At 46.9% G+C, this 25,422-nt stretch overlaps 1 protein-coding gene across 2 annotated transcripts; it reads left to right on the top strand.

Annotated features, from left to right (window-relative positions):
* Window positions 1–333: 333 nt before the first annotated feature.
* On the top strand, window positions 334–13,373 carry LOC140421489 (uncharacterized). Of its 2 annotated transcripts, none has more exons than XM_072506240.1 (2): window positions 334–506; window positions 9,478–13,373. In XM_072506240.1, the coding sequence occupies exon 2, from the start codon at window positions 10,102–10,104 to the stop codon at window positions 11,086–11,088; it is 987 nt and encodes a 328-aa protein (XP_072362341.1). In that variant the 5' UTR covers window positions 334–506; window positions 9,478–10,101; the 3' UTR covers window positions 11,089–13,373. The 2 variants fall into 2 exon arrangements, with proteins under 2 accessions (XP_072362341.1, XP_072362342.1); XM_072506241.1 differs by having other exon boundaries at window positions 339–447.
* The last annotated feature ends 12,049 nt before the right edge of the window (window positions 13,374–25,422 follow it).

Raw genomic sequence — 25,422 nt, 5'->3', positions numbered from 1 at the left:
GAGGGTAAGAAAATATCACATAAACATCCTGATAATGAACTGGAAAGGACCACTAAATGTAATCAAACGCTGTGTAACCCCCTTCAGGTAGCTAGACAGAGGCTGCAGCCTCTCACACTGAATGTCTACGTGATCTACAGGCACCTCCAGGCCACAAACATCAGCTTCAGCCTGGGAGTGGGTGAAACATTTAAAAAACCGGTTGCCTTTTCACAGTTCACCGGGCACTAGGACCCGGCTGGGAACAGAAACTTTCAGGCCCCGCCCACTCGCTGTTGCATCACCAATACGCCAGCGCATGCGCTCTGCTTCCCCAAGATTGCGGCTGTGAACCAGGGCCTGGTCCCGGGAGAGAGAGCTGACCGGCGGTGATGTGACCTGAGGATCACCACACCTCAGGCAAAGAGCCAGGTTGGGAAGGCGGTGCCTTCAGGAATAACTGGGAAGGTGATGTTTGGTCAGTTGCTGCAGTCTGTGTAGTGAAGGTGCTGTCACAGTGGTGTGAGGTGAGGAAGTACAGGATTATCACCCAGCAATGATCAATTAAGGGGAATGTAAATCCAGCTCAGGCTGCTTTCAGATTGGAAAGGGAGCTAAGGTGTGTCCTCAGAGCTGGTGAATGTTGGGGCTTTGGCACTTTCTCTATAAATTCATTCCCTCCCTCCCTCTACCTCTATCTTTAAAGTCGTAGAATTTTACAGCACGGAAAGAGGCCTTTCGGCCCATTCACAATAATCTTTATTATTGTCACAAGAAGGCTTACATGAACACTGCAATGAAGTTACTATTAAAATCCCTGAGTTGCCACATTCCGACACCAGTTCGGATGCACTGAGGAATAATTCAGAATGTCAAATTCACCCAAGAAGCTCGTCTTTCGGTACTTGTGGGAGGAAACCCACGCAGACACGGGCAGAATGTGCAGACTCCGCACAGACAATGACCCAAGCCAGGAATCAAACCCAGGTCCCTGGCGCTGTGAAGCAGCAGTGCTAACCACTATACTATTGTGCCGCCCATAAGATTATTAGATTAGTAGGTCTGCATGAATTGTGTCCCAGGATGCTGTGGTAGGCAAGGGAGGAGATTTCAGGGGCTCTGACTCAAACTTTTAATTTCTGGCCACGAGGGGAGTTGCCAGGTGACTTGAGAACAGCTAATGTGGTCCTATTATTTAAGAAAGGTTGTAGAGATAAGCCAGGGAACTGCAGTCCAGTGAGTCTTACATCAGTGGTAGGGAAACTATTGGAGAAAGTTCTGATGGACTCTATTTCCACTTGGAGAGGTTTGATCAGGAATAGTCAGCATGACTTTGTCAGAGGGAGGTCATGCCTAACAAATTTGATTGAATTTTTTGAGCATGTGACCAGGTGTGTAGATGGAGTTGTGCAGTTGATGTAGTTTACATGGATGAACCCCTTCTCACAGCGAGAGCAAGTGAATGGTCTATCCCCAGTGTGACTGCGTCGATGAGCTTCCAGCACAGATGGGGCTCTGTATCCCTTCCCACAGTCCACACATTTCCACGGTTTCTTCATGGTGACAATGTCCTTGTGTCTCTCCAGATTAGACAATCAGTTGAAGCCTTGACCACACACAGTGAATAGTCTCTCCCCGCTGTGAATGGTGTGATATTTTTCAGGCTGTGTAATTGGTTTCATGTAATCCATAAAGCTTTTGACAAGATCCCACATGGAAGACTTGCGGATAACTCAAAGATTAGTCAGATGGTTAACAGTGAGGTTGAGTTTCTTGGGTTACAGAAAGATATAGACGGAATGGTCAAATGGGCAGAAAAAGTGAACTGACACACTTTGGAAGGGGTAATGTGACCAGGAAGTATTCAATGAACAGCATGACACTGGGAAGTTCTGAGCAACAAAGGGACCTTGGCGTGTTTGTCCAGAGATCTCTGAACATGGAAGGGCAGGTTAATAGGGTGGTGAAAAAGACACATGGGACATTACTGTTCGCATTTCTGGTTGCCACATTATAAGAACTAGAAGCAGGAGTAGGTCATCTGGCCCCTCGAACCTGCTTCCCCATTCAATGAGATCATGGCTGATCTTTTGTGGACTAAGCTCCACTTTCCGGCCCGAACACCATAACCCTTAATCCCTTTATTCTTCCAAAAACTATCTGTCTTTATCTTAAACACATTTAATGAAGGAACCTCTACTGCTTCACTGGGCAAGGAATTCCATAGATTCACAACCCTTTGGGTGAAGAAGTTCCTCCTAAACTCAGTCCTAAATCTACTTCCCCTTATTTTGAGGCTATGCCCCCTAGTTCTGCTTTCACCCGCCAGTGGAAACAACCTGCCCGCATCTATCCTATCTATTCCCTTCACAATCTTTTATGTTTCTATAAGATCCCCCCTCATCCTTCTAAATTCCAACGAGTACAGTCCCAGTCTACTCAACCTCTCCTCGTAATCCAACCCCTTCAGCTCTGGGATTAACCTAGTGAATCTCCTCTGCACACCCTCCACTGCCAGTACGTCCTTTCTCAAGTAAGGAGACCAAAACTTAACACAATACTCCAAGTGTGGCCTCACTAACACCTTATACAATTGCAGCATAACCTCCCTAGTCTTAAACTCCATCCCTCTAGCAATGAAGGACAAAATTCCATTTGCCTTCTTAATCACCTGTTGCACCTGTAAACCAACTTTTTGCGACTCATGCACTAGCACACCCAGGTCTCGCTGCACAGCAGCATGTTTTAATATTTTATCATTTAAATAATAATCCCTTTTGCTGTTGTTCCTACCAAAATGGATAACCTCACATTTGTCAACATTGTATTCCATCTGCCAGACCCCAACCCATTCACTTAGCCTATCCAAATCCCTATACAGATTTCCAGTATCCTCTGCACTTTTTGCTTTACCACGTATCTTAGTGTCGTCTGCAAACTTGGACACATTGCCCTTGGTCCCCAACTCCAAATCATCTATGTAAATTGTGAACAGTTGTGGGCCCAACACTGATCCCTGAAGGACACCACTAGCTACTATTTGCCACCCGAGAAACACCCATTAATCCCCACTCTTTGCTTTCTATTAATTAACCAATCCTCTATCCATGCTACTACTTTCCCTATAATGCCATGCATCTTTATCTTATGCAGCAAACTTTTGTGTGGCACCTTGTCAAAGGCTTTCTGGAAATCCAGATGTACCACATCCATTGGCTCCCCGTTATCTACCGCACTGGTAATGTACTCAAAAAAACTCCGCTAAATTAGTTAGGCACGACCTGCCCTTTATGAACCCATGCTGCGTCTGCCCAATGGGACAATTATAAGAAGGATATGATTGGAGAGGGTGCAGAGGAGATTCACCAGGATGTTGCCCGGGATGGAACATTTATGAAGAGAGGTTGGATAGAACAAACAAAGAACAAAGAAAGTTACAGCACAGGAACAGGCCCTTCGGCCTTCTCAAACCTGCACTGATCATGCTGCCCGTCTAATCTAAAACCTTCTACTCTTCTGGGGTCCCCCATCCTATTCATCTATTTGTCAAGGCGTCCCTTAAATGCCACTGTTATACCTGCTTCCACCACCACCTCTGGCAGTGAGTTCCAGGCACGCACTACCCTCTGTGTAAAAGAATTTCCCTCCTACATCTCTAAACTTTGCCCCTCTCACCTTAAACCTGTGTGCCCCAGTAATTGACTCTTCCACCCTGGAAAAATGTTTCTGACCATCCTCTCTCTCCATGCCCTCATAATTTTGTCGACATCTGTCAGGTCACCCCTCAACCTCCGTCGTTCCAGTGAGATCAAACTAAGTTTCTCCAACCTCTCCTCATAGCTAATGCCCTCCATACCAGGCAACATCCTGGTAAATCTTTTCTGTTTCCTCTCCAAAGTCTCCACATCTTTCTGGTAGTGTGGCGACCAGAATTGAACACTATATTCCAAGTGTGGCCTAACTAAGGTTCTGTAAAGCTGCAACATGACTTTTCAATTTTTAAACTCAATGCCCCGGCCGATGAAGGCAAGCATGCCGTATGCCTTCTTGACTACCTTCTCCACTTGCGATGCCATCCTCTTAATGGTTCTGCCATTTGCTGTATCTTTCCCTACTGTATTAGACCTTCCAGAATGCGTTACCTCACATTTGGCTGGATTAAACTCCATCTGCCATCTCTCTGCCCAAGTCTCCGACCGATTTCTATCTTGCAGCATCCTCTGACGGTCCACATCACTATCCGCAATTCCACTAACCTTTGTGTTGCCTGCAAACTTAGCAATCAAACCAGTTACATTTTCCTCCAAATCACTCATATATCCTACAAACAGCACAGGTCACAGCAGTGATCCCCACGAAACACCACTAGTCACAGCCTTCCACTGCTACCCTCAGCCTTCTATGACCGAGCCAATCCTGTATCTATCTTACCAGTTCAGCTCTGATCCTGTGTGACTTCACCTTCTGTATCAGTCTGCCAAGGGGCTTACTACCTTCATCAATCATCTTCGTCACTCCCTCAAAAAACTCTATCAAGTTAATGAGACACTACCTCCTCTTCACAAAACCATGCTGCCTATCACTAATACGTCCACTTGCTTCGAAATGGCAGCAAATCCTGTCTCGAAGAATCCTCTCCAATAATTTCCCTACCACTAATGTAAAGTTCACCGGCTTGTAATTTTCTGGATTATCCTGCATTTTTCTTTTAATTTTCTGGGTTATCCTTAGGCTTGGATTGTTTTCATTGGAGCCGAGAAGGGGGCCGTTGCATGTGTGTGTGTGGGGGGGTTGTGGTGGGGGAGGTTGGGGGGTTGTGGTGGGGGGGGGGGGGGGGTTGGGGTTGGGGGGGGGGGGCTGCTGATTGAGGTGTACAAGATTATTAGGGGCTTGGACAGGGTGGATAGGGAGCAGCTGTTCCCCTCAGTTAAGATCAGTCACGAGGGACACAAGTTCAAGATGAGGGGAGAAGGTTTAGGGGGGTTTTGAGGAAAAGCCTTGTTACCCAGAGGGTGGTTTGGAACCCACTGCCTGGGAGGGTGTTGAAGCGGGTTGCCTCACATCCTTTAAACACTTGGCACGTCATAACATTCAAGGCTATGGGCCAAGTCCCGGCAAATGGGAATAGATAGGTAGGTCAGGTCCTTTTCACGTGTCGGTGGCCATTCAGACTCAATGGGCCGAAGGGCCTCTTCACTGTTGCTGATGATACAAAGTTCGGTGGCATCGCAGACAGACTAGATAATGGCATAAAATTGTAAGAAGATATTGACAGACTCGGTGAATAGGCAAATTTGTGGCAAATTGAATTCAAAGTAAACAAGTGTGAGGTTATACATTTTGGACCAAAAAAGAATAGAAAAGAGTACTTTCTAAATGGAAAGAGGTTCGGTCCAGTGGATGTCCAAGCTGCAAACCATTCCTCCAGATCCTTGCCCTTCATGGATTTAATGAAGGCCAAGGCAATAGTTGGATTATTGAAAGACTTGACCGAGTTGTTGGATACCATTTTTCGGGAGCAGGATAAAGCCTGACGTAATTCACTCCCCACAGCCTTGAGCTGCCTTTGAACTTCATCGAAGTCTCGAAGCTTCGGTGTTGCTGCCGAAAAGTCCTGAATCCTCACTCCCTCCTGGGGCCAGGTGCCACCTCACCGTACCCGTCTCCAGGACCTTCTTTCAAGTTGTGGAAGCGAATGATTACAGGCCTGCGATGAAAACTATCCCTCAGCCTCAGAGATGCACCCTTTCTAATTTGAAATGCCCAGGCTTCAAATCCAGTTGCGAAAACGTGGCAGTCGGTCCTTAAAGAACCTCACGGGAGCCTTACCCTCCACACTAAATGGACAGAAAATAACAATTTATGGGCGGCATGGTAGCATAGTGGTTAGCACAGTTGCTTCACAGCTCCAGGGTCCCAGGTTCGATTCCCGGCTTGGGTCACTATCTGTGCGGAGTCTGCACATTCTCTCCTGTCTGTGTGGGTTTACTCCGGGCTCTCCAGTTTCCTCCCACGGTCCAAAGATGTGCAGGTTAGGTGGATTAGCCACGATAAATTGTCCTTCGTGTCCAAATAAAAGGTTAGGTGGGGTAACTGGGTTCCGGGGATGGGGTGGAGGTATGGGCTTGGCTGGGGTGCTGTTTCCAAGGCACAGACCCGATGGGCCGAGTGGCCTCTTTCTGCACTGTAAATTCTATGATGACCATCTGACAGACCAATGACTCGGATGTTCTTTCTGTGACCCTCAGTTCTCCAAATCCTCCAGGACCTCCGCCAGCCACTCGGCTGGTTTTCAAAGGATTGAATTCTTAGGCGGGATTCTCCACCCCCACGGCGAAGTGGCTGCGCCGTCGTGAACACCGTCGAGGTTCACGACGGCGCGGAATGGCCCCGGTCCCGACCGATTCAGGCCCTGACAATGGGCCAGTATCGGGGCCGCGTCATCTACCCGCGTCAGGCCTTGTCGCCCGCATAAAAATGGCGCCGCATCGATGACGCAGCCGGCGCCGCATAACGGACGTCATCCGCGCATGCGCGGGTTGGTCAGCGCCAACCCGTGCATGCGTGGTTGCCGTCCTCTCTACGTCCGCCCCTCAAGAAGATGGCGGACGGATCTTGCGGGGTCGCAGAAGGAAGGAGGTCCTCCTTCAGAGAGGACGGCCCGAAGATCGGTGGGCACCGATTGCGGGCCACCCCACATCTGAGGTACGCCCCGGTACAGGATCCCCCCTCGCCCCCCCCGCAGGCCGACCCCCCCCAGCGTTCACACACCGCCCACGACTGCAGCGACCAGGTGTGGACGGCGCCGGGGGGAACCCGCCGTTTTGGCCTGGCCGCCCGGCCCATCCGGGCCTCAGAATAGCGGGGGTGCCGGAGAATCGCCATTTTGGGTGTCTCCGGCGATTCTCCGGCCTGCGGCCCGCGAAACTCGACCGGGCCATTCCTGCTGCTTGGGAGGAATTTTGGCGGCCCAGGCGATTCTCCCAAACGGCGTGGGAGTGGAGAATCGCGCCCCTTGTCTCCGTCGAGGAGGCATCTTGCTGAATGTTCAGTATTCTCTCCTCCGGATCATCGAGCCAATCATGGCGTTTTGTAGCTGGTCCTCATGAGGACACAGATATTGAGTCAGCACACTCCGTCTCTGGTCAATAACACGGATAATGTCGGCAGTCATCATTTTCACCGCCTCCCAGAGAGCGGGGTCGAGAGACCTCCTGAGGGTCAGGCCGCCATGTTGAAAAGGCGACTCCTTTTCCGCTGAATCCACCTGCGCTGTTTTATCGGCGCATTTCTCGACTCTTTTTGGCATAATCCTACCAAACTGAACCCTGGCGTCTTCCAGGGACACGATCACAATATTAATTCAAGGATTAGGTAGGTGGGTGCTGGGCAATCAGGTAAGTGACAGATTATAGGTGAGTGGTGCCAGAACCTGCGGAAAAACAGCTACTCCCGCACCCATATCACAAACCCGACATCCCCCCCCACAGACAGACTTCTGATTGATGAGGGTTATGTGGAACTGGCAGGTAAATGGAGAGAACGCTGAGATGAGGAGGGATTTCTTTACTCGAGGATGTGGTGAAGCTTTGGAATTCTGTACCCCAGAGGATTTACAGTGCAGAAGGAGGCCATTTGGCCCATTGACTCTGCACCGCCCTTGGAAAGAGCACCCTACTTAAGCCCACACCTCCACCTATCCCCGTAACCCAATAACCCCATCTAACCTTTTTCACACTAAGGGCAATTTAGCATGGCCAATCCACCTAACCTGCACATCTTTGGACCATGGGAGCAAACCGGAGCACCCGGAGGAAACCCACGCAGACACAGAGAGAACGTGCAGACTCTGCACAGACAGTGACCCAAGCCGGGAATCAAACCTGCAATCCTGGAGCTGTGAAGCTACAGTGCTAACCACTGTGATATGGGGGATAGTGTGGGAAAACAGTGCTGAACTTGATCAGCCAATGATCCCATTGAATGGTTCAGGCTCGATGGTCCGAATGGCCGATTGCAGCTCATATTTGTTGTGATCTCCTGGATAGAAAGCTGTGAGCTGAGCTTGGATCTGTGTAGGAATCTGTAATTGATGGGATCTTAACCTGTCGAACTACGCCAAGTTTGGGGGAAGTTTAGTTGATGAATCAAAGTTCTGGCGCAATACGACAAGTTGTAAGATTTGTAATATTTTTGGACTATGCCAAGTTGTTCGATTCCTTGTATTATTCAACTGTGTAAAGTTGAAGGAATTTATATTATCTCTGCTATTCGGTTACCAGTAGCACTTTGCGAATACTGGGACTCAGCAGAAACTTCAGTCAAACTTCTCAGGTGCCAAAAAGAATTGTTTTATTTGTAGTCGCTTGTTTACAATTTGAAAGTCATTTAAAAGGCAATTCGAAGCTTTCAGAGAATTACAGGCATTATCTCTTTTGCTTAGGCAGACAGCTCGAAAGTAACTTTTAAACGGTCAAAGTCTGGCAATGAAACATGAAAAGAGAGAGAGAGCTAATCTTCAGCTAAACTCAAACTCAAAAGTAGACTAACAGACTGACAGAACCCCCCAAAAGACATCTCACATTAACAGACAGAAAGACTATTAAGGACAAAACTGACTAAACTAACAGAAAGACAACACAACACAAAGACACTACAGAAAGACACACTGACAGAATCAAAGACAGAAATTAAGGACAGACAACACCCAAAAGACAACACCCAAAAATGGCGGGGGGAAACTTTTCAGTTATACACTTTCATATCTGTCTTAAGTCATCTAATCACACCCCAATATAATCCTAATTGGTTTGGGTTAGACTCAAACACATTTGATTTGATGGCAAGCCGTCCATCTTCAATGTGCAACATCAGCTTTTTAATTGTTTCATGTCTACATGTTATGGAATGTGATATTCTGCTAATCTTTACCAGTAATAGACTGGTTGTAAACTGGCTTGGCTAATGTAACAATTGAGACTTCATATCGAGAAAGATTGAGTGAAATATATATGATTCAATGCTCTTACAAACTGCATTGGACTCCTGCCACCTCGTTGCCATGGAACTCAGTCCTTGTCCTTGACAATTAGCACAAGCAGTGTCAAATTGTCTTGCAACTGTGCTGTTATAATCTATAATGGAATTTTATGCATTTGCCAGATCAACGGACTTCAGTAAAAGTGAATTATGCTGTATAAATGGGTATTTAAAACTGGGGCCTAATATTTATGCTTAAACAGCTATCTTTTACCTATACTAGTTGTATTCGAAATACCTGGCTTCTACAATCTGTCAATCAGCCTGAATTAGCACAATCAGGAGAATTAGGAGGGTCATTGGATACAGCAGAGTGAGGCTGGAGGGAGAGTGTATAGGAGGGAGATTTACAGCTTTCGGGGAATAAGAGAGGAAAAAATGTTCCATAGAAATGAGAATTGTTGTTCTACGTTTCTGTCCTGTACTGTCAGTGATGAATTTTGTAAATTGCTTTTACAGGATATTCCATGAGGAGGAATTACAGACAGAAATCTCAAACATTACGTCTCGATCTGACAGTCACTCGATTCCCTGGAACCTGAATATCATCGGCCTTTGAATCTAGAAGGAGAAATGTTTGCCCGAACTGTCAGCTAAAGATTTCAAACATCAGTGTGACTGGAAAAGCACCGAGACCCACACAACACACATCCAAGTGAGAGAGTTCCAGTGAACTGACTGTGGAAACATCAGTGTGACTGGAAAAGCACCGAGACCCACACAACACACCCGAGAGAGAGAGTTCATAGACTCCCAGAATTTTCAGTGCAGAAGGAGACAGTTTGACCCATCAAGTCTGCACCATCCCTTGGAAAGATCACCCTGCCTAAGCCCACACCTCCATCCTATCACCGTAACCGAATAACCCCATCCAACCTTTTTCAACACTGAGGGCAATTTAGCATGGCCAATCCACCTAACCCGCACATCTTTGGACTGTGGGAGTGAACTGTCTGAGGAAACCAGTTACACAGCCTGAATAAACATAACATTCACAGCAGGGAGAGGCCATACACGTGTTGTGTCTGTGGAAGAGGCTTCAATTGATCATCCAACCTGGAAAGACACGAGGTAACCCAAATCATGGGGAATCCGTGGAAATGTGGGGACTGTGGGAAGGGATTCCAAGCCCCATCTCAGCTGGAGATTCATCGACGCAGTCACACTGGGGAGAGGCCATTCTCCTGCTCTCAGTGTGGGAAGGGATTCATTGATTCATCCACCCTGCGGAAACATCAGCGAGTTCACACTGGGGAGAGGCCGTTCACCTGCTCTCAGTGTGGGAAGGGATTCAGTCAATTATCTAACCTTCAGGCACACCAGCGAGTTCACACTGGGGAGAGGCCATTCACCTGCTCTCAGTGTGGGCAAAGATTCACTCACTTATCCCACCTGCGCACTCACCAGCGAGTTCACACTGGAGAGAGGCCATTCATCTGCTCTCAGTGTGGGAAAGGATTTACTGAGTTATCCGCCCTGCGGAGACACCAGCGAATTCACACTGGGGAGAGGCCATTCACCTGCTCCCAGTGTGGGAAGGGATTCATTGATTCATCCACCCTGCGGATCCATCAGCGAATTCACACTGGGGAGAGGCCATTCACTTGTCCTCAGTGTGGGAAGGGATTCCGTGATTCATCCACCCTGCAGAAACATCAGCAATTTCACACTGGGGAGAGGCCATTCACCTGCTCTCAGTGTGGGAAGGGATTCACTCAGTCATCCGGCTTGCAGTCACACCAGCGAATTCACACTGGGGAGAGGCCATTCACCTGCTGTCAGTGTGGGAAGGGATTCACTCAGTTATCCACCCTGCAGAAACACCAGAGAGTTCACACTGGGGAGAGACCGTTCACCTGCTCTCAGTGTGGGAAGGGATTTACTCAGTTATCCAACCTGCATTCACACCAGCGAGTTCACACTGGAGAGAAGCCATTCACCTGCCCTCAGTGTGGGAAGGGACTCACTCGGTTATCTCACTTGCGGACACACCAGCGAGTTCACGCTGGGGAGAGGTCCTTCACTTCTCAATGTGCGATGGGATTGCATACTTCATCGCACCAGCTGTGACGCCAACAATCTCACAATTGAGTACAGTGGTTGGATTCTGCTGTTACTGTTTCTGCTCTACATCCAGGACTATGTTTTGTTCATTCTGACAGGTAGTCAATGGGGATGGTTGGAGGGTTTCTTTCTGCTGGACTGGCCGGTCTCACCACTTTGCCTCCAGTGGGCTGATGCCCTTTGAGCTTTGTAGGTAATACCTGGCTTCAAATTGCACAAGAATCACAGAGTGAAAGGATGTTGGGAAGTGTGAAGATATTTAGTTGCTATTTCTGTTTGGAACCCCCAAAGCATGCCACGTTGCCATGGAGATGGGCCCTGGTGGTTACATGATTCTTTTGTTTAATTTATCTGGGCATTCCTCACAGAAGAAAACTATCAGGGTGTGAGAGGTATGTTGTCGGAGGTGGTCTGGGAAACTGATTGGTACAGGGAATACCTAATATTTAAGGAATTATTACATATTTATCAGGGGTCAGTTTGCTTAGTTGGTTGGATGACTCTTTGTGATGCAGAGCAAGGCCAACAGTGAGGATTCAACTCCCGTACAGGCTGAGTTTATTCATGAAGGCCCCGCCTTCTCAACCAGGCCCCTCGCCTGAGGTGTGCTGAACCTCAGGTTAAATCACCTCCAGTCAGCTCTCTCTGTCAAAGGGGAGAGCAGCCTATGATCCTCTGGGATTTTTGTGACTTTTAATTTGCATATATACAACAAATATAGATTCTTTTAAGGAACAAAAATCCAACCGGAAACGTGATGCAACCGTGACTAACAAGAAAAGTTAAAGATCCCATGAGCTCCATTAGAATTCAGCAAAGGGGGAACAAGAAACTGATGAGAGCAAACTGGTGAGAAACATAAAAACCGACTGGAAAAACTTCCACAGGAATGTGGAAAGGAAAAGATTAGCAAAGACCAATGTGGGTCCATTCCAGGCAGAGACAGGAGAGTTTAGAATGGGGAGTAAGGAAATGGCAGAGAAACTAAACAATGTGTGTCTGTCTTCACAGAGGAAGATACAGAAATTGTCCCCAACACACCAGAGAACCAAGGGACTGGCAGAGATTAGTATTGGTGAAAAAGTAGTACTGGAGAAATTAATGGGACTGAAAGTGAATAAATCCCCAAAAGCTGATGATCTACATCCCAGAGTGTTGAACGAGGTGGCTGTAGAGATCTCTATTCCTCATTCTAAATTCTCCTGACTCTATCTGGAATGGACAAACCTTTGTCTGAGCCAAACATTTCCTTATTACGTAGCCACAGAAACTTTTACAGTCCATTTTTATGTATTTTGCGAGTTCACATTCTATTCTATTCTCCCTTTTTTACCTCGGTGTCTTGGTCGAAGAACTGAAGTAAATCCTCGGGAATGAATCATCACTTTGGACAGGTTCTGAGACAATTAAGTTTTGACTTCCAGGACAGAGTTACTAAAATCGTGGAATGTGATTTTAGATTGTGCAAAAAGGCAAAGTTCTAGTTTATAGTTTACTGTGTAGGTTTCTGAGTTAAAGTAGCTTCTAGTTTGTTTGTTGCATTAAAAGTCAGGAAACTTGAAGTCCCGTCATGTGATCCTTTAATTTGTGGACTGGGAATTTGATTTTTTCCAAGAAGTTGCTGACCTTTATGGGGGTCCTAATCCACAAGTTTTGTCTTCCTATTTGACCCTCGGGCACCTTTCTGTCTCTATTGCTCGTGTCAATGACAGCCAGGTGATGGAGCTGAGGGCTGAATTTAGATGAGAATAACGGGGTCATTTCTGGGTGGGTAAGATGTGACAAGTGGAATGTCACCAGGATCAGTGCTGGGCTCTCAACCATTTACAATCTGTATGAATGTGTTGGATGATGGGATTGAATGTCTGGCGGCTAAATTTTCTGAAGCCTCAACAACAGGTAGGAAAGTAATTTGTGAAGTGGATTTAAGGAGTCTGCAAAGGACTACAAATAGGTTAAGTGAGTGGGCCAAAACCTGACAGATGGGGAACTGCCATGGGCGTCGCTATAGAGACAGGAAGCTGCTGGGGGACTGACTGGGAACTGTACCTCCAACCAATCAGGGGTGAGGGTGACCGGGGCTGATGGTGATGTGACCCCCAGGGTTCAGTGCCCCTGTGTCCAAAGCGGGGAGTCATGGGAGCAGGGTACAGAGGAGCCGAAGGGAAACCATTTGGGACCAGAACATTGTGAACATCCTGTTACTCAGGTTGTCTTTGATCCTCAAGTAATTTTCTGTTAGTGTTTTTAACCATGTTCTGTTTCGTCAATAAACTTTTAACAGGAAAATATTTGAATTTGTTGGACTTTTCCTGATTAAATTTGTTCACTTTCGGGAAAGTGGGTGAGAGGGTTTAACAGGCTCTTTAACAGAAAGTGAGTCCCTCTAAGGTAATTGGCAAAGGAGCCAGAGGGGTAGAGGAGATTTGAATTTTCTTTTGACACAGTGTTTGAAAATGGGTTCAGGGAATCAATTGTGACTGACTAATTTATCAAGGTTCTCTGAGGAAGTGACAAGGGATGTCAATAAAGTGGAACCTGTAGATGTGCTTTATCTAGATTTCCAAAAGGTATTTCCCAAGGTGCCACATCAAAGGTTATTACACAAAATAAGAGCTCGTGGTTTGGGGGCAACATATCAGCATGGATAGAGGATTGGTTAGCGAGCAGGAAGCAGCCAGTCGGTATAAATGGGTCATTTCTGGGTGGGTAAGATGTGACAAGTGGAATGTCACCAGGATCAGTGCTGGGCTCTCAACCATTTACAATCTGTATGAATGTGTTGGATGATGGGATTGAATGTCTGGCGGCTAAATTTTCTGAAGCCTCAACAACAGGTAGGAAAGTAATTTGTGAAGTGGATTTAAGGAGTCTGCAAAGGACTACAAATAGGTTAAGTGAGTGGGCCAAAACCTGACAGATGGAGCATAATTTGGGAAAATGTGAATTGTCCATTTTGTCAGGAAGTATTAAATAAAACAATATTATTTAAATAGAGAGAGATGCAGAACTCTGAGTTACAGAGGGATCGGAGGTGCCCGATCCCAAGTTAGTCTGCAGGTACAGCAAGTACAGGAAGGTCAATGGAATATTATTGTTTATTGCAAAGGAAATCTAATATAAATGTAGGGATGTTTTGCTGCAGTTGTATAGAGTCAGAGAGGTTTACAGCATGAAAACAGGCCCTTCGGCCCAACTTGTCCATGCCGCCCAGTTTTTACCACTGAGCTAGTCCCAATTGCCCACATTTGGCCCATATCCCTCTATACCCAGCTTTCCCATATAACTGTCTAAATGCTTTTTAAAAGACAACATTATACCCGTCTCTACTACTGCCACTGGCAACTCGTTCCAGATACACGCCACCCTCTGTGTGAAACAATTGCCCCTTTGAGCCCTTTTGTATCTCCCCTCTTACCGTAAACGTATAGACTTATATAAAATCACTTCTAAGCCTCCTGCACTCCAGGGAAAAAGTCCCAGCTTCTCCTTATAACTAAAACCATCAAGTCCCGGTAGCATCCGAATAAATATTTTCTGCACTATTTCTAGTTTAATAATATCCTCTCGAAAATAGGTTGACCAGAACTCCAAGTGTGGCCTTACTAATGTCTTATACAACTTCAGCAAGACGGCCCAACTCCTGTATTCAATGTTCCAGCAAAGATCAGTGGGAGACTAGAGGACTGGGAAATCTTTAGGGGGCAACAGAAAGCTACTAAAAAAGCTATAAAGAAGAGTAAGATAGATTATGAGAGTAAACTTGCTCAGAATATAAAAACAGACAGTAAAAGTTTCTACAAATAGATAAAACAAAAAAGAGTGGCTAAGGTAAATATTGGTCCTTTAGAGGATGAGAAGGGAGATTTAATAATGGGAGATGAGGAAATGGCTGAGGAACTGAACAGGTTTTTTGGGTCGGTCTTCACAGTGGAAGACACAAATAACATGCCGGTGACTGATGGAAAAAAGGCTATGACAGGTGAGGACCTTGAGAGGATTGTTATCACCAAGGAGGTAATGATGGGCAAGCTAATGGGGCTAAAGGTAGACAAGTCTCCTGGACCTGATGGAATGCATCCCAGAGTGCTAAAAGAGATGGCTAGGGAAATTGCAAATGCACTAGTGATAATTTACCAAAATTCACTAGACTCTGGGGTGGTCCCGGCAGATTGGAAATGAGCAAATATGACACCACTGTTTAAAAAAGGAGGTAGGCTGGAGATGGCGTCCTGTAAGGGAACGAGCCTAAAAGCGCTGGTGATGGCGCCGCTACCGTTCTCCCCGAAAAGGTACACCACAAACCCAGTGGTGGTGGCGACCTTGAAGATCTGGGGGCAGTGGAGACGACATAGGGGAGTGACGGGTGCCTCAGTGTGGTCCCCGATAAGGAATAACCATAGGTTCGTCCCGGGGAGGATAGGTGGGGGATTTCAATGTTGGCAGCGAGCAGGAATTACGAAGCTGAAGGACCTGTTTGTGGACGGGACGTTTGCGAGTTTGTGAGCATTGGAAGAAAAATATAACTTGCCACCAGGGAATGCTTTCCGATACATGCAAGTGAGGGCGTTTATGAGGCAACAGATAAGGGAATTTCCACGGCTCCCGACGCAAGGGGTCCAGGATAGAGTGATTTCGGGGGCATGGGTTGGAGAATGTAAAGTGTCTGAAATATACAGTGAGATGAGAGACGAGTGGGAGGCGATGGTAGAGGAGCTGAAGGGAAAATGGGAAGAGGAGCTGGGGGAAGAGATTGAGGAGGGGCTGTGGGCAGATGCCCTAAGTAGGCTAAATTCCTCGTCCTCGTGTGCCAGGCTTAGCCTGATTCAATTTAAGGTTCTACACAGAGCGCATATGACGGGAGCAAGACTGAGCAGGTTTTTTGGGGTGGAGGACAGGTGTGGGAGGTGCTCGGGAAGCTCGGCGAACCACACTCACATGTTCTGGTCGTGTCCGGCACTGCATGAGTTCTGGGAAGGTGTGGCAAGAGTGAGCTCAAAGGTGGTGGGGGTCCGGGTCAAACCAAGCTGGGGGTTGGCTATATTTGGGGTTGCAGAAGAACCGGGAGTGCAGGAGGCAAGAGAGGCCGACGTCTTGGCCTTTGCGTCCCTAGTAGCCCGGCGAAGGATTCTACTTATGTGGAAAGAAGCGAAGCCCCTGGGCGTGGAGGCCTGGATAAACGACATGGCAGGGTTCATAAGACTGGAACGAATAAAATATGCGTTGAGAGGATCGGCTCAGGGGTTCACCAGGCGGTGGCAACCGTTCCTTGACTATCTCGCGGCACGATAATGGAAAAACAGAAAAGACAGCAGCAGCAACGTGGGGGGTGGGGAGGGGGGGGGGTGGTAGTATTATTCCGTGTTTTTGTTTTTTCTTCGTTAATTGTTGATATTTGCTTTTTGTTTATTTTTTTTTCCATCTGTTGTTAGTTTAATATATTATTTAAATAACGTTTAATGTATATTCCTTTATTAAGTTGTAAAAACGGAAAATCTTTGTTTGAAAAACTTCAATAAAATATATATATTTTTTTTAAAAAGGAGGTAGGCAGAAAGCGGGTAATTATAGACCAGTGAGCTTAACTTCGGTAGTAGGGAAGATGCTGGAATCTATCATCAAGGAAGAAATAGCGAGGCAGCCAGATGGAAATTGTCCCATTGGGCAGACGCAGCATGGGTTCATAAAGGGCAGGTCGTGCTTAACTAATTTAGTGGAATTTTTTGAGGATATTAACAGTGCAGTAGATAACGGGGAGCCAATGGATGTGGTATATCTGGATTTCCAGAAAGCCTTTGACAAGGTGCCACACAAAAGGTTACTGCATAAGATAAAGATGCATTGCATTAAGGGGAAAGTAGTAGCATGGATAGAGGATTGGTTAATTAATAGAAACCAAAGAGTGGGGATTAATAGGTATTTCTCTGGTTGGCAATCAGTAGCTAGTGGTGTCCGTCAGGGATCAGTGTTGGGCCCACAACTGTTCACAATTTACATAGATGATTTGGAGTTGGGACCAAGGGCAGTGTGTCCAAGTTTGCAGACGACACTAAGAGACGTGGTAAAGCAAAAAGTGCAGAGGATACTGGAAGTCTGCAGAGGGATTTGGATAGGCTAAGTGAATGGGCTAGGGTCTGGCAGATGGAATACAATGTTGACAAATGTGAGATTATCCATTTTGGTAGGAATAACAGCAAAAGGAATTATTATTTAAATGATAAAATATTAAAACATGCTGCTGTGCAGCGAGACCTGGGTGTGCTCGTGCATGAGTCGCAAAAAGTTGGTTTACAGGTGCAACAGGTGATTAAGAAGGCAAATGGAATGTTGTCCTTCATTGCTAGAGGGATGGAGTTTAAGACTAGGGAGGTTATGCTGCAATTGTATAAGGTGTTAGTGAGGCCACACCTGGAGTATTGTGTTCAGTTTTGGTCTCCTTACTTGAGAAAGGACGTACTGGCAGTGGAGGGTGTGCAGAGGAAATTCACTAGGTTAATCCCAGAGCTGAAGGGGTTGGATTATGAGGAGAGGTTGAGTCGACTGGGACTGTACTCATTGGAATTTAGAAGGATGAGGGGGGATCTTATAGAAACATATAAGATTATGAAGGGAATAGATAGGATAGATGCGGGCAGGTTGTTTCCACTGGCGGGTGAAAGCAGAACTAAGGGGCATAGCCTCAAAATAAGGGGAAGTAGATTTAGGACTGAGTTTAGGAGGAACTTCTTCACCCAAAGGGTTGTGAATGGGCTAGGGTCTGTGAATCTATGGAATTCCTTGCCCAGTGAAGCAGTAGAGGTTCCATCATTAAATGTTTTTAAGATAAAGATAGATAGTTTTTTGAAGAATAAAGGGATTATGGGTTATGGTGTTCGGGCTGGAAAGTGGAGCTGAGTCCACAAAAGATCAGCCATGATCTCATTGAATGGTGGAGCAGGCTCGAGGGGCCAGATGGCCTACTCCTGCTCCTAGTTCTTATGTTCTTATGTTCAATGAAACCAAATATGCCGAATGCCATCTTCACCACCCTGTCCACCCGTGACTCCACTTTCAAGGAGCTATGAACCTGTACTTGGAGATCACATTGTTGTATAACTCTCCCCAACTCCCGACCATTAACTGAGTAGGTCCTGCCCCGATTCGATCAACCAAAATGTATCACCTGACATTTATCTAAATTAAACTCCATCTGCCATTCATTGGCCCACTGGCACAAATGATCAAGATCCCGTTGCAATCCTAGATAACCTTCACTGTCCACTATGCTACAAATCTTGGTATCATCTGCAAACTTACTAACCATGCCTCCTACATTCTCATCCAAATCATTAATATAAACAACAAATAACAGTGGACCCAGCACCGATCACTGAGGCACACCGCTGGTCCCAGGCCTCCAGTTTGAAAAAAACCCTCTACAACCACCCTGTGTCTTCTGTCGCCAAGCCAATTTTGTATCCAATTGGCAACCTCACCCTGGATTCCGTGAGATTTAACCTTGTGCAAAAAACTACCATGCTGTACCTTGTCAAAGGCCTTGCTAAAGTCCATGTCGACAACGTCAACTGCACTGCCCTGATCTACCATCAAAAAATTCAATCAAATTCGTGAGACATGGGGCAGGATTCTCCGAGCCCCGGGCCGGAGAATCGCCGCAACTGCGCCACGCCACCCCGAGGAGCAGAGAATCGGTGCCATTTGCGCCAATGCATTTGGCGCGCTGCTGGTCGCGGGCCGCTGTCCACATCTGGGCCGCCGATTCTGCGGCCCGGATAGGCTGAGCGGCAACGACAGAGTCCCGCCGGCGCTGTCCACATCTGCTCACAGCCGGCAGGAACTCTGGTCGCTGGGTTGGGGGTTGGGGGGGGGGGGGGGGAGGCTCCGTTCACGGGGAGTGCCTCCGATGGGGTCTGGCCCGCAATCGGGGCCCACCGATCAGCGGGCTGGCCTCTCCCTCCCCGGGCCTACTTTGTTGCGCACCGGCCCCTGAACCCCTGCACCATGTTATGTAGTGGGCCGGCGCGTTCAGTAAGGCCACTGCGCATGTGCGGGTTGGCGTGGTGCCACTGCGCATGTGCGGGTTGGCGCGGTGCCCAGTTGGCACCGGGAAGGGAGGCTGGAGCGGCATGAACCACTCCAGCGCCATGCTGGCCCCCTGTGGGGGCTAGAATCGGTAGTCTCTGCGGCCAGTTCACGCCATTGTGAAACACGACGGCTTTTCCGATGGCGTGAACACTCTGCCACCATATGGGAGAATCCCGCCCATGATTTTCCACTCACAAAGCCATGCTGACTGTCCCTAATCAGTCCTTGCCTCTCTAAATGCCTGTAGATCCTGTCTCTCAGAATACCTTCTGACAACTTATCCACCAGAGACGCAAGGCTCACAGGCCTGTAGTTCCCAGGCTTTTCCCTCTGGCCTTTCTTAAAAAAAGGCACAAGATTTGCTACCCTCCAATCTTCAAGCACCTCACCTGTGGCTGTCGATGATTCAAATATCTCTGCCAGGGGACCCACAATTTCCCCCCTCGCCTCCCACAATGTCCCAGAATACATTTTTTCAGGTCCCGGGGATTTATCTAACTGGATGTGCTTTAAGCTTTATCTAATCCCATTCCCCCCTCCCCACCCTCCCCCTCCACTTTGTGGGTAATCTGCAATCCCAAAACCAAATTTTAACAGTCCCAGCTCCCCATACCTTCCATTCTGTCTCTCCTAGCCTTGGCATCCAGGGATGGTTTTGCGAACCTGCCTGTGTATCTGCCCTGGCAGTGTTTGATGATAGAGTGTAACTGGAGCTTTACTCTGTATCTAACACCATTTTTTATTAGCCTTGGGAGTCTTTCATGGGGCAATGTGGAGGGAGCTGTGCTGTAACTGATTGGAGAATCGTTCAAGCTGGCACTTGGCACTCAGATTTTCCAGTACAGATACACTTCACTTTAAAAATACATTTCATTCAGAGATCAGATAAACCATCACCAGTTCCTCCACTGCACCCCCCCCCCCCACCCCCGCGGCAGGCCCAGAGGGACAGTGAGAGTCCTGAACATTGTTGTACAGTCTGCTTGATATTTCATATGAGCCTTTTTCAGTTCCATAGAATCCCTTCAGTGCAGAAGGAGGCCATTCGGCCCATCGAGTCTGCACCGGCCCTCCAATACGGCACCCCACTCAGGGCCACTCCTCCACCCTATCCCCGTAACCCCACCTAACCTTTGGACACTCAGGGGAAATCTTTTAGAATGGCCAATCCACCTAACCTGTGCATCGTTGGACTGTGGGAGGAAACCGGAGCACCCGGAGGGAACCCACTTGGACATGCGGAGGAAGTGCAAACTCTACACAGTCACCCAAGGGCGGAATCGAACCCCCCTCCCTCTGATCTCCAGTCAGCCTTTGTTCGAATGAAAAGAGCCCCAGTTTCTCTTATCTCTCCTGGTAACTAAAGCTTCTCTTCCCTGGGATCATCTCTGTGAATCTCTTCTGCACCCTCTCCATGGCCTTGACATCCTTCCTGGTGTAAGATCCCCAAAACCTGATCTAATATTCTAACTGCAGAATAACCAATGATTTGTACAGGTTTACATGACCTCTGTCCTTTTGTGCTCCACACCCAGAATTATAAAACCTTGGTTCACTTTTTCAACTTGTCCTCCCACATTTAAAAGTTTGTGTATCTGAACTCCTTTTAGGGTTTGGGAGATACTAACATAACATGGCTGAAATAATGTGTGTTATGGGAGAAAGAAGTTTAGTCTGAGTTAGAAACTCAAGCAGGCGCTTCACTGTTCCCGTAACAGCCTCCCCGAACAGGCGCCGGAATGTGGTGACTAGGGGCTTTTCACAGTAACTTCATTTGAAGCCTACTTGTGACAATAAGCGATTTTCATTTTTTTTCATTGCAGACAGGTCGCCGTGGAAACGCTGATAAGACATTCCTTCACTGCAGACAGATCGCCGTGGAAACGCTGATAAGACATTGCCTTTCCACAGAATCGACTCATTGGAAACTCAAATCGGATCGGGGAGAATTAAATTCTAATGTGTGATGTTTATAGCTACAGTAATGGAATTATCAGAAATAATCGAATTAACAGGCAGGGTAGTTTCGGGAAAATGAGGAAATTACTGAAGAAACTTAACTGCTGGGAATCAAGAATGTGTCCTTGTAAATCACAGATTAGAGAAATTCCTGCTGTCTTTTCCTCACTTGCTGTATGAACTGTATTCCGTACTGGGCCCCAAACCTCAGGCAAGATATAATGCACTTGGTAACTGTCCAGTACACATTGACCATGATGAAGTGAGGCTGGTGACCTGAGTGAATCCCTTCCCACACACGGAGAACATTAATGGTCACTCCTCAGTGTGAACAGGTCGATGAATCTCCAGCTCTGATTAAATCTATTCCACAATCCCCAGATTTCCAAGGTTTTTTCCAGCGTGACTATATATCGTTCGAAAGGTCAGACCATCGGCTAAAACGTCATCCACATTCCGAACACATGAACTGTTTCTCCCACATTGAACAGGGTCTTTGAACAAAGAACAATACAGCACAGGAACAGGCCCTTCGGCCCTCCAAGCCTGAACCGGTCATGATACCAACCTTTCCCAAAACCCTTAGATCTGCTTTGTGCCGTATCCCTCTATACCCATCCTATCCATGTGTTTGTCAAGTTGCCTTTTGAACGCTGTTAATGTATCTACTTCCACAACCTCCCCTGGCAATGCGTTCCGGGCACTCACCACCCTCTGCAAAACAAAAAAGACCTGGCTCGCACATCTCTAAACTTTGCCCCACGGACCTTAAACCTATGCCCCCTGGTGACTGGCCCCTCCACACTGGGAAAGAGTGCCTGCCCATGCACTCTATCCATGCCCCTCACAATCTTGTCGACCTCTATCAGGTCGCCCCTCAACATCTGTCTTTCTAATAAAAACAGTCCGAGTCTCTTCAGCCTGTGCACATAGCTAACACCCTCCAGACTAGGCAATATCCTGATAAACCTCCTCTGCACCCTCTCCAAAGCCTCCACGTCCTTCTGGTACTGTGGCGACCAGAATTGTGGACAATATTCCAAGTGTCACCTGAACAAGGTTCGATACAACTGTAGTATGACTTGCCAGTTTTTATACTTGATGCCCCGTCCAATAAAGGCAAGCATTCCGTATGCTTTCTTGAGTACCTTGTCCATTTGTGCTGCGAACTTCCAACATCTGTGCACATGCACACACAGATCTCTCTGACTTTCTATATTCCCAGGAGTTTTGCCATTTACGGTATATTTCCCCTCATAATATAATATTCTCCTTAACCAGTAATGCTACTCCCCCACCCCTTTTACATTCCTCTCTATCTCTCCTGAAGCATCTATATCCTCCAACGTTATGGGGCTGGTTTAGCACACTGGGCTAAATCGCTGGCTTTGAAAGCAGACCAAGGCAGGCCAGCAGCACGGTTCAATTCCCGTATTAGCCTCCCCGAACAGGCGCCGGAATGTGGCGACTAGGGCCTTTTCACAGTAACTTCATTGAAGTCTACTTGTGACAATAAGCGATTATTAGGGTCTGGTTCAGCACACTGGGCTAAATCGCTGGCTTTTAAAGCAGACCAAGGCAAGCCAGCAGCACGGTTCAATTCTCGTACCAGCCTCCCTGAACAGGCGCTGGAATGTGGCGACTAGGAGCTTTTCACAGTAACTTCATTAGAAGCCTACTTGTGACAATAAGCGATTTTCATTTTTCATTTCAGTTACCAATCCTGCCCTTCCTTTAAACATGTTTCTGTGATAGCCACAACATCCAAGTACTTAAGTGTTCTAAGTTCATCTGCCTTCCCGCTACACTTCTGGCATTGAAACAAATACACTTCAAACCACTGTGTTTGAGCAGACAGGGTGATGTTGTTCTCTTATTTTTGTTCTCCAATTCCCCTTCAGTTATTACACCTTATACCCCAGCGCTCTGGTTCCCACCCCCCTGCCATACTAGTTTAAATCCTCCCGAGTGACTCTGGCAAATCTCGCAAATTGGTGACCCTCCAGTTTTGATGCAACACGTCCTTCTTGTACAGGTCACACCTACCTCAGAAGAGATCCCAGTGGCTGTTCACCCTCCCCCTTCAGGATGTCCTGTGTTCGTTCAGGGACATCCTGGACCGTGGCACCAGGGAGGCAACATACCATTCGGGAGTCTCTTTCCCATCCACAGAAGCGCCCATCTGTGCCCCTTACTATAAAGTCCTCTATGACTATTGATCTCCTGCATTTTGCCCTCCCCTGCTGAGTAACAGAGCCAGTTGCGGTGCCACTGTTCAGGCTGCTGTTGATGTTTTCCCCACTGGGCTATCTCCCCAAACAGTATCCACAACGGTATACCTGTTAGAGAGGGGGACAGCCATAGAGGATTCCTGCACTGCCTGCCTGCCCTTTCTCGCAGTCACCCATCCGTCTGATCCAGTGAACAGACTGTGGACATAACTTTAACCAGTCACACAGCCTGAAAAAAATCAGCATACCATTCACAGCAGGGAGACACCGTGCACGTGTCCTGTGTGGACGAGGCTTCAACTGATCATCCAACCTGGAGAGACACAAGGACACCAGCACCATGGAGAAAGTGTGGAAATGTGAGGACTGTGCAAAATGGTTCAATGTTCATCTCAGCTGGAAAATCATCAACGCAGTCACACTGGGGAGAAGCCAATCATCTGTTCTGTGAGTGGGAAGGAATTCAGTAGGTCAGCCAGCCTCATGTCACACCAGCAAATTCCCACTGAGGAGAGGCCATTCAGCTGCACTCACTGTGAAAAGAGGTTCAGGCAGTCATCTAACTTCAATGTATACCAGCATGTTCAGACTGTGGAAAGACCGTTCACTTGCTCTCGGTGTGGGAAGGGATTCATTCATTCATCCAGCTTTCTGATACACAAGCAAATACACACCGAGGAGAATCCACTTACTTGTACTCAGTGTAGGAAGAATTTCAGGCAGTCATCCACTCATTGCACTCCACCATATTCACACTGGGGAAAGACCGTTCATCTCCTCTGTATGTGGGAAGAGATGCTCTCAATCCTGCAGCCTGCTGTTTGTTACAGACACACACTCACACAGGGGAGAAGCCGCTCATCTGCTCTGTGTGTGGAAAGGGATTCACTCAGTCATTTAACCTCTTGCTACGTCAACAGCTTCATGAGTGACTGAAGAGACTGGATTCTGCTGTTATTGCTGCTGTTAATCACAGACAAGATCGACAGTCTTACAATATTTGGTTTATTTCTGCTGATGTCAACAACCCCTATAACTGGCTGCAGTTTAATATTCTGGATTCGTCACTGAATTTGGGGCTGCAGAGTCTCTTTTTAAAAACATCTTTCCTCTTTATTCAAGGTCTCTCCCAGGAACACACTTGCTATAGCGTTATGAAATTTTACTTTAATCCTAAATAGTTTTTTGTGCAAAATCTATAATTCAGTTTCTGAAACATTCCACTGATCTCCAAGTGGAAAATGCTGATTAATCCTTGCTGACAATTCTTTCTGACTTACACATTCTTCACTGTGACACCAGCATTATGAAATTAAATTATCAACATGAAATAAAACCATAAAATATTTCACAGGCTCATCAATAGAAACTTAATCAATCAACATTATTATTGATGAAGTTTGGAAGTTGCTGAGTTGAATAATTTCTGACACAGCAGCAGCAACATTTGGTAAAGGTGGAACCCACAATAAAGACGGTTTTGAGACCCACTCAGCAGAGATGACATCTGTCATTGAAGCATAAGGCAAAGCCTACCTGATGCCCAACATAAACCCAAGAGCTAAAACAGTGCATCACTTGGGACTTGAACATTGCCAAAACCTTTCCGTAAAAGATGGAGATGCTGTGCAAATAAACACTGGAGCAGCCTACGTCAAGGAATCTGAAACAAAAGATAGTTTCATATTTCTTTTGGTTTCAGATTCCAGCATCTGCAGTAATTTGCTTTTATCAAGGAATCTGAAATGCCTTTGATGATGGATTTTTAAAAAAAAATTTAGAGCACCCAATTAATTTTATCCAATTAAGGGGCTATTTAGCACAGCCAATCTATTTGCCCTGCAGGTTTTGGGGTTGTGGGAGCGAAACGCACGCAAACACGGGGAGAATGCCGGATGGGATTTATCCTAGGATTCTCTGGGAAGCTAGGGAGGAGATTGCTGAGCCTTTGGCTTTGACCTTTAAGTCATCTTTGTCTACAGGAATAGTGCCAGAAGACTGGAGGATAGCAAATGTTGTCCCCTTGTTCAAGAAGGGGAGTAGAGACAACCCCGATAACTATAGA

The sequence above is a fragment of the Scyliorhinus torazame genome, chromosome 5 (genome assembly GCF_047496885.1).
Source record: "Scyliorhinus torazame isolate Kashiwa2021f chromosome 5, sScyTor2.1, whole genome shotgun sequence".
NCBI classification, from domain to species: domain Eukaryota; kingdom Metazoa; phylum Chordata; class Chondrichthyes; order Carcharhiniformes; family Scyliorhinidae; genus Scyliorhinus; species Scyliorhinus torazame.
The sequence above is the reverse complement of the archived record's forward strand: the minus strand, read 5'-3'. Positions and strand labels throughout refer to the sequence as shown.